Source organism: Montipora capricornis, chromosome 13, assembly GCF_036669925.1.
Source record: "Montipora capricornis isolate CH-2021 chromosome 13, ASM3666992v2, whole genome shotgun sequence".
Taxonomy (NCBI): domain Eukaryota; kingdom Metazoa; phylum Cnidaria; class Anthozoa; order Scleractinia; family Acroporidae; genus Montipora; species Montipora capricornis.
Window position 1 is genome coordinate 41,716,135 of NC_090895.1, and position 9,993 is coordinate 41,726,127.

Here is a 9,993-nt window from a genome sequence, read left to right on the forward strand (position 1 = left end):
TCCTTATATTAAACTTGAGCAGAAATAATTTCACTGAGAGGAGCTCTATATTGACGTCAATAGTCTCAGCCTGGAAAGGCTAGTGAGACGGAATAGCAAGAACAACATAATGTTGTAATAGAGTGGATTTCAAATATCTGTCAGATATGTTGTTTCAGCGTAACTCGCGTTTCTGTTGGTCGAACACTTTCTTTCTTATTGGTTCCCTACCAGGCCTCGGTTGTTCAAACGGTGGATAACGCTATCCAGCGGATAAACACTAGCAAAATCAATTGAGGTATCCAGTGGATACCGATTTAGCCAGTGTATAGTGCTAGCCAACCTTCGAACAGCCGGGGCCAGGTAATTAGATTAGCGAACAAATAAGAATGGAGTGTGGATGTTTTGTTGATAACACTTCGTAAATGTCAGTGAGAGGGTGTGCTCTTTGTTTTTGTTTAGTTGACGAGTGTAATTGAGACGTAAAACGCGCTAGGTTACTTGCTGTCTGCCGCTGATTTTGGTCTCTTGATTGGCTAGTTTCCTTTGCATTAATCGCCCTGGCCACGAACTTCCCCGAGGAACTTGCCTCCGCGGCGACACATCTGGTAATGCAAGTGCACGCGTCGGCGAGAGAAGTGCACGAACAAGGATGAAAACCGATCAAACGTTCAGGACAAAATGGATTTTTTGAGATGTGTTTATACCTAATGAAAGCTTCGATTAAGTAAAGGCATATTACAATGTAACCTCAAAGTAACAAAAACGTTGCGACAAACATGGAACCTGCGTCACGTGGCCAGACATATTATGGAATGTAAAATTGCGTGACAAAACATTTGCTGTGAATCACTTTATTCTTGTTTATTTCCTGCTGCGTTTCCGATTAAAAACTACGATTTCTAGAAATGCAGGAATCTGTTAATTACACCATGGCAATTCACTGATGTAATTTTTTTTAAAGAAAAGATTTTCTTTAGTAGGAAGTAGATGGTACAGTAAGTTTGGTGAATGACGCGTGTATCAGTTCTTGAGAGTAAACTTAACTGTCCGTTGATCTGAAACATTGCTTCAGAACATTTATATTCCAAGTTAAGCTGCTAATACGGCAGAAAGTAACTGAATTCGAACAGCAGTAACAAGAATTACCAAAATTTCACAAGGTTTCCCTCACTTGTGTTTCACAGCTGCCAGAGCCTTGATTGCATTGGCTAACTGAATATTGACTGATGTCAGCGAACTTGTATTGGGCCGCTCCCCACGGAAATAAGTTTTACCAAAATATATTTTTTGCTATCATTGAATACATGCCTTTAAGTCGTGAAATTCGAAGTTTCAGCCAATTCTGAATTTTACCGCATATGTTGATGATTGTTTGAAAATGGGTCGCAATTTGGGATTTTCCAAGCTCGAAATTTCGGCAAATGTTGAGTTCTCACAAGTAATTTTAAATCGATAGCTATCTGTTTCTATCCGGCCTTAATCATCAGCTTTTTATCTCCCTAATCAAATTACAAAACAAAGAAAAGTGTATTTTATTTTGCGCCTTCACGAGAGTTTTAATCCCATAGCCCCTGATTGAGGCGTCATTTTGGAGATTTTTCCATTTCGGGAGCCGCCTGGAGTTTCTCGAGCTTTTCTCGAAATTAAAAAACTCCAGAACTTTAAAGTTGTATCACGTTTCTTAGGACACCATAGACTATCATCGGGGTCAGTTTTTTGACTTTGTGCCATATTTTCACGATGTCACGCAGTCCTTACAGAGAGTCGCTCTTAAGTGGTTTTAAACAATATTCTCGTTGGGTGCCCCTGAGAAATGACATGTAAACAACACAACTCAAATCAACCACACATCCAAATAGTCCAAACTAGTGCTTCATGATTTTATTATTTCAACAATGGTACAAACTGGCTTAGTTCAATTCAGTGAGGCTGGTTCTGTTTGTCTGTGCACAACACGGTAAACACTGACGAGAAACAATAAACGAGCGAGAAAAAACTGTAATCATGGCGGAAATCTAAATATAGTTAACCAAAGTAACCGCAGTTGCTTTCACTGCAAACTTAGGTTTTATTTTATTTTCACATGTACCAGGCAAATACATCAACACAAGTAGTGCCAGTGTTGTCTGCCTTGCCACTGCTGGTATATTCCGAACAATTTATCCAGTCCTGTCCATACCATATCTGCAATTCCTGGTTCTTCAACAAACGTAATGGACTGGAATGGCGTTTTAGAACAAGCTCTGATGATCCTTGCTTAATTCCTTCAAGAACGTAGAAGTGCTTTTTCTGGTTGCAGGGTTGATTTCGGACATTGGACATTTTCAAATCTTCCTCTGTTGGCATAAGGGCTTTTTTGTTGGCATTTGTGATGATCGTCATAAATGTGTTGCTTGCATAGTAGTTTAAGTTGGTACAGCTCCAGTAGGAAGCACTGGTAACGCTGTTACATTTGATGGATCCGCTTCTGTGCACGAGCTTCATGGCCTTTACATTTCCAGTTTTAGTCATGTTGAAGGCACCGTACTGATCATCTCGACCTCCAAAGCAAACCGGATCTTCGTTGATTTTTTGCCACACCTCTGAACATAAAAACAATTCTTTTATTACCAAAAAAAATTATGTTTCGCTTTGTTATACACTTTTTTTAGACCAGTGCAACATCATTAACAACAAAAATTGTCATGAAAACAATCAACTAAACAAAGGAACAGCTTGAACAAACAACTGCCTTGAATAGGTGTATGGCATTTCCATTGCAAGCTGAGAATTCGAGATGAAATTTGTCCTCTTTATGGCTCACTGTCCTGCTCTAATCGCAATATTTTGTACCTGCATCGTGGAAGTTGCCAACTCGAAAGCTTGGCTTCTTTAGCCACTACGCATTCTCTCTTGTAAGTTCATTTGACATATGTTCTTCTTTTCTGTTTTTCATTCAGTTTATCGTAAGTGTGAATAATAAACTTCAACTTGAATTCGATCTTAAAGGGGCAGCGTCACGCCATTGCATCAGTAAAGACCAAAAACTAATGCTGTAGTTTTGTTGCCAATAACCATTAAAGTGTACTAAAGCTATTCTTTCTTGTTTTAGCCAAGGATGGAGAGGATGTAAATCGATTGAAACGTGAAAAAAGTGGCCAATTTTTTCAAGTTTGGAGGAGGTGTCTTGAGAAAGTCGCCAAAAATTAATACGGATAGCTCTTTGTGCCATAAATATATTTTATATCTTGTTAGTGGGTTGTCAGGAGTGATGTACGTGTGAGCTAATGTACTAATTGAGATTTTGACCTAAAAACAGCGAAATTAGCATTACATCGCCCCGTAAATGGTTCTATTATTTAGTCTGAAAACTAGATGTTTTTGACGGGAGAAGAGAAAGATATTGTTAGTCGGGCTGTGATATGACACACATGTTGAGCCAAAAAGAGTTCAATGTTAAGGGAATTATCCGGTGAAGAAGTCAACAATTTGTTGTATTCAAATGACACTCTATATGAGAATGGTCATAGCTGCTCGAAGGAAGGAACTGAAGAATTTTCAAAGACGCCTGCGGAAAAGCTCCAGGTTTGCCGCAAATTACTGTCTTATTTCATTTGTTGAGTTACTTACGAGTGCATGGCATCAAACCTTAGTAGGAGATCTTCAACGATAGATTTGCCACATGATTTTTCAAAAAAAGTACTCATAATTAGCATTGACCTTGACAAGTAGCCTGGATCGCCTGACCAGCATTTTCATCTGAGTATATCCAGTGCTTGCTGTCAGCCACTTTTTTTCCTTCACTCGCTTTGATTTCAGCGCACGATTCAGCAGGAAGCTCTTGAATTGAGCCCAATGGCACTGCAGGCGAAATGTACAAAACTTCTATAACTATCAGCGTGATATGAATGATGAGTGGTAGCAAATGCCATACGGACCCAATATTGATGATCTTTTGATAATCCTCTGTTTTAACTAAGATTTAGAGGCTTTCTACTCAGCAAAAGTCCACGAAACAACTTTATGCTACGATATCTTGCATGGTCAATATCCAGTTCAACTCCGTAGTCCGAAGTACGAAGTCCAATGTTTATAGTCCGTGACCTAACCATATGGTTAAGTGCGATCGTAGAATAGCTGTTCACCGTTTAAAACTGTTGTTACGGCGTTGGCTCCAATCAAAACGAGGAAACAGATGCCTTACAAGTTTCTACGATGGTATTTAAAAATACTTAATACTTTTTCTGAACAATAACGGCCGAATTATAAAATTATATAATTCGGCGCGGCAAGATATGCCTGGTGATCTGGTGACGTAATTCGGAGGACTGGGGAAAAAAATTTTAACGCCGTATCCCACAACCGCGCGCGGCCTTATTTTCAAATTTAACATGGCAGAGGCGAGGTTAGATCTTGTCGGGTCTACTTGAATGTTCATTCAGTAGCAGGAGATGTGGTAGACACGTAATGATCTGTTGAGTTTTGGCGATAGCAATACTGCAGGGAGTTTGGAAACAACACTTAAGGCCGCGCGCGGTTGTGGGATACGGTGTTAAAATTTTTCATCCCAGTCCTCCAAATTACGTCACCAGATCACCTGGTGTTATCGAGTCATACGGCAACAAAAACACAAAAACTCGTTTCCGGTCACGCACACAATTCTTTATGGACATTTCCCCGTTGCGCTGTCGCGTAGTCGTCCGTGTTTTAGTGGTCATGGCGCTTGCCTTTAAATGAGGAGATACCGAGTTCGAATCCTTCTTGTACTGCCCTCTACGAGACCAAACCAAGAGCACAGGAGCCCCAGATTCATGAGCTCCTGGCGAGACAAAAGAATTTTGCGCATGCGCAGCCAAAGCGCGACCCCTCCCCCCCTCCCCCCAGCGTCCAAAAACGGAGTGAATCTATCCGAGTCAAACTCATTCCCAACCACAGATGTCACACGTCAAACGGAGATAGACCCTTTACCCAGTTACTTTCAAACAGAATCGCTTCTTAAAATTCCTTAGATAAATGATTAATGCTCCATACCTCTGTTGAATGCTCGCTTCATGTAGAATCGCGTTGAATCGGGTAAAAAGTTTTCAGGCCTGGCTTCTTTCGTTCTGTTGTTCAGCTCGCAAATGTTGCCGCCAAAGATGAAATTTAAGCTTTGGCATCTGATATCCTGGTCACATATGATGGCACATTCCAATGGACATTTAACCCACATTGTTTTAAAAGTGTGGCCTTTAAGAAACGTGCCAGCAACAGAGTTTTCGTTGTTACAAACTTGGTTAGCTGCACTAATAAGACCAATCCTTGTCATCAGAAAAACAGCTGAGAACCAAAATCGCGGGTTCATCTTGTTGATGTAGACTTTGCGAAATATTGTCCTGCAAGTGAGTAGTGTGAAATTTGGTCTTTACTGACATAGTTACCGCTTTTTAAGGCTGTGGGCCCAAGTTAAAGCGATCATTTGTTGTTCAGTACATTAGTTTTAAATGAAGAAAACTGCAATGAGCCAACGAAAACCGATCATAGTTCACTGACAGATAACAAAGTCTTAATTTTGCGTCACACCAACACGATCTCTTCCTCAAATGAAGGAATATCCTTCATTGTCAGTTTGCCTTAAATGAAGTATTATCCTCCATTTTGATCACTCTGTCCCAGGACTTGTGGTATGAAAAAGAAGGGAAAATCAGTAAAAGCAGCCCCTGGACAGGATTTGAACCCGGCGCGTCCACTTTGAAGGAACTGTTTTATCCACTTAACCAATAAACATCAACTGACTATAAAATATGCCGATTATTTCCCAAAACTAATTAGTATATACAGTATATATATAATAATTGCTGAATAAGTCTTAATAAGTCCGAGGCTTGATTTAAAAATTTTTCCCATGATCCCTATCAAGCTTTCAGTGTTCAAAATGAACTTTCTTCACTTGGAAGAAATTGACAATTAAGAATAATCCTTCAATTTGAGGGAGAGACGTGGTTGGTCACACTGACTGAATAAGCTTCAAGCCTCGAACTACCGCGCTGGAGCCATGGGTTCGAAGCCCGGGCCGACAATCTCAAAGGGCCGATTATTTAAACGAAGCCTAGGTTAGACCTGGTTTAAGATTGAATCACGGCTTTGACGAGTTTTTCGTAAACCATGTCTAAACTTTGTTTAATTTGCATTATTGAAACGTAGACGTAGACGAGCCGAGTCGATTTTTTTTTGTGTTATCATCAGCATGCATTATAAATTGCATGTAAATTAATGAACTTGTGTGGGAAACATGTCCGAAAGTAAAAGCAGGAAAACAAATTTCAGCGAGGAGGAACAATTTCTCCTTGTGGAACTTGGGTAACGTTTCAAGAGATTTAAAACAAGGGATATGATAACGGGAGCTTCAGTAAAGAAAAAAGAAAAGGCAATTGAGATGTGCAGACCGCTCTTACACAGTAAACCTGAGTGGAAATCACATGCAAGTGAAGGCACTTCAATGCTGTTGGAAAAAAATTAAATTACTGACGAAAAAAAGAGCCCGACAAACGCTCACAGAACTTACTTTGCTTTTGTTTCATGCAAATTTGGAGGCCAAAGAAATGAATTGTGAATTTCGTTTAGGAATCTCTGTTGAATCTTTGTGAATTACCTGAAAAGGGGCCGTTGTTTAGTGCATGAATGGTTCTTACATTGTTTGGACAATTTCAAATTCTTAAGCCAAAATTTTTTTTTTTTTTGTATTTTATTATTGTTTTTTAACATTTCCATATTGGAGTTACAGCACTTACAAAAACGAAGAAATTACAGCAATCACAAAAAAATATATGTATGTGTATGTACAAACAAACATTATCTGGTTTATAGCTGGCTTAAATCATCGATTTTATATGTTGCTTACTATGCAATGGTCCTTCGATATTCAGCGCTGATATCTAGGAGGATTAATGAGATTGCGCCGATGACTTTGAGAAGAGGGAAAATTCGTATATAAAAATAAGTTTCTGTTTTCTCGGACAGTTGTCACTTTTGGAATGACTTAACTGACGTATAGCAAAACGATAGTTTTCACAAGTCTTGATCACTCCGAATTGGCTTCACTCACTCTTGGGATCACTCTGACTTAAGTCTCGGAATTGCTGGAGTAAAAACTTTACTCCACTGGATCAGAAATGGGACAGGTGCAATGAGGTATGTGTCGTGTTATTGCGAGGACGCCATTGAAAAACCTTTATCTTAGTAGATCAGAGCACGAGCACTCTTCATAAAGCTATGTTCGGTGTGGTTACCGATGCATGTTTTACCTTCACTCGATGTATTTCAACTTTTATAAACGTATTTCCTTTTAATTTAGATCGTCTTAAAGCTGCACCCTTGTCACATAAAAATTCCCAAAAACGTTTGCTCTCGGAGGGTATCTGTTGATGTGCGTGTTGTTTTTAAATATAACTTGTTCTGAGTAGAGAGCTCGTAGGAAATGTAGGTATCCATATCTTGACAATTGGTGGCCTCGTTAAAACAAAAAAATATACTCACTGAAATTTTAAATTATTTTGAAGCAAGCCTAGAAGAGAAATATACCTGTTGAAAGCGTAATCCAGAACCAGAAACTTCTTATGAGTTGAACCCAGTGCTTCAATTCTGGGTCAATTCTAATTCGCACTCATTTCTTAGAAGCCGCAAAAGTTAAAGTGTTGTATTAAAAACAACTGGCTTGGACATGTTTTTTCCTTCTGGTAAATAGTTGGAGTTCGTTAAGTAAATAAATGCATGAACCAATGTCATCAAAACGTCCTCTTCTAATAAATATGTAATAATGAGTACATGAACCAGTGTCAACAAATTTACCAAACTTGAAACGCTGAAAAGCGATTCGCCACAAGAAAGCGTAAACTGTCGAAGTGTCGTATTGCCTAGTACTCTTATGCAACAGCTGCATGAAGGATTTGGCTACTATCTGGAGATATTGAAGTAAACCTGAGTGGAAATCACATACAAGTGAAGGCACTTCAATGCTGTTGGAAAAAAATTAAATTACTGACGAAAAAAAGAGCCCGACAAACGCTCACAGAACTCACTTTGCTTTTGTTTCATGCAAATTTGGAGACCAAAAAATGAATTGCGAATTTCGTTTAGGAATCTCTGTTGAATCTTTGTGACATACCTTGAAAGGGGGCCGTGGTTTAGTACATGAATGACCCCTACATTGTTTGGACAATTTCAAATTCTGAATCCAAAATTGTACAAACATTATCTGGTTTATAGCTGGCTTAAATCATCGATTTCATATGTTGCTTACTATGCAATGGCCCTTCAATATTCAGCGCTGATATCTAGGAGGATTGATGAGATTACGCCGATGACTTTGAGAAGAGGGAAAATTCGTATATAAAAATAAGTTTCTGTTTTCTCGGACAGTTGTATTGGAATGACTTAACTGACGTATAGCAAAACGATAGTTTTCACAGGTCTTGATCATTCCGACTTGGCTTGATATCGTACGACTTTTGGAAGAAAAGTCTCGGAATTGCTGGAGTAAAAACTTTACTACACTGGATCAGCTGTAATGCCAACTATTACTGGTTCTTTGCAAAAATGGGACAGGTGCAATGAGGTATGTGTCGTGTGATTGCGAGCACGCCATTGAAAATCCCTTGTCTAAGTAGATCAGAGCACGAGCACTCTTCTTAAAGCTATGTTCGGTGTGGTTACCGATGCATGTTTTACCTTCACTCGATGTATTTCAACTTTTATAAACTTATTTCCTTTTAATTTAGATCGTCTTACAGCTGCACCCTTGTCACATAAAAATTCCCAAAAACGTTTGCTCTCGGAGGGTATCTGTTGATGTGCGTGTTGTTTTTAAATATAACTTGTTCTAAGTAGAAAGCTCGTAAGAAATGTAGGTATCCATATCTTGACAATTGGTGGCCTCGCTTAAACAAAAAACATACTCACTGAAATTTTAAATTATTTTGAAACAAGCGTAGAAGAGGAATATACCTGTTGAAAGCGTAATCCAGAACCAGAAACTTCATATGAGTTGAACCCAGTGCTTCAATTCTGGGTCAACTCTAATTCGCACTCATTTCTTAGAAGCCGCAAAAGTTAAATTGTTGTATTAAAAACAACTGGCTTGTACATATTTTTTCCTTCTCGTAAATAGTTGGAGTTCATTAAGTAAATAAATGCATGAACCAATGTCATCAAAACGTCATCTTCTAATAAATTTGTAATAATGAGTACATGAACCAGTGTCAACAAATTTACCAAACTTGAAACGCTGAAAAGCGATTCGCCACAAGAAAGAGTAAACTGTCGAAGTGTCGTATTGTCTATTACTCTTATGCAACAGCTGCACGAAGGATTTTGTTACTATCTGGAGATATTGAAGTGAATCCTGGCTGGGAAAATGGATCTACAATATTTGATTCTACTCAAATATCCAACAGTCAACGACCGACAAGTTCCACACCACCCGTTAACTCATGTCATATTCCTGTGCGTATTTTTGCATTGGCACCATCACCTAACACACAATGTAATCAACAGTAATCATATTAACAAAAATGTTTATCGCGCAAGTCTGTCTGCTGTGAGGACCTTTTCTCAATGGGACGCGCAAAGTGCAAACGCGCCTGGCACAAATCCCTGTGAGAATTACACCATGCAAGGCCATTGAATTTTGTTTGCTAAACACGAGATCCATTAGAAACAAGGCTACCATCCTGAATGACTTTGTGATCAAGGAAAACAATCGATATCATGGGTGTCTTTCGGTGTGTTTCGAGGGAAAAATGTGGTTTCGGCGTTGCAGTGCTGTGTAAGAAGTCTTTTCTTACAAAGGTCAATCCTTCAAAGCGTTTCAGAAGTTTTGAATACATTGATACTGTGATTAAGTCCAGCTCTAAAACCTTCAGACTTGTAGTAGTCTATCGACCACTGCCTTTAAAGAAAAACGGCTCCACCAGCGAACTGTTTTTTGAAGAGTTTGGATCAATCCTTAAGCATTTGGCTACTGAAAAGGGACAAATTATGGTAGTTTGTGATTTC

At 39.0% G+C, this 9,993-nt stretch overlaps 1 protein-coding gene across 2 annotated transcripts; it reads right to left on the reverse strand.

Annotated features, from left to right (window-relative positions):
- Window positions 1-1,849: 1,849 nt before the first annotated feature.
- On the reverse strand, window positions 1,850-9,082 carry LOC138029899 (uncharacterized). 2 transcript variants are annotated; one of them, XM_068877747.1, is made up of 4 exons: window positions 8,944-9,082; window positions 4,993-5,336; window positions 3,682-3,822; window positions 1,850-2,564 (listed from the first exon to the last, which is right to left on the reverse strand). In XM_068877747.1, exons 1-4 carry the CDS (start codon window positions 8,976-8,978, stop codon window positions 2,062-2,064), a joined length of 1,023 nt encoding a protein of 340 aa, XP_068733848.1. In that variant the 5' UTR covers window positions 8,979-9,082; the 3' UTR covers window positions 1,850-2,061. The 2 variants fall into 2 exon arrangements, with proteins under 2 accessions (XP_068733848.1, XP_068733849.1); XM_068877748.1 differs by lacking the exon at window positions 8,944-9,082 and adding an exon at window positions 7,522-7,660.
- Between the last annotated feature and the right edge of the window lie 911 nt (window positions 9,083-9,993).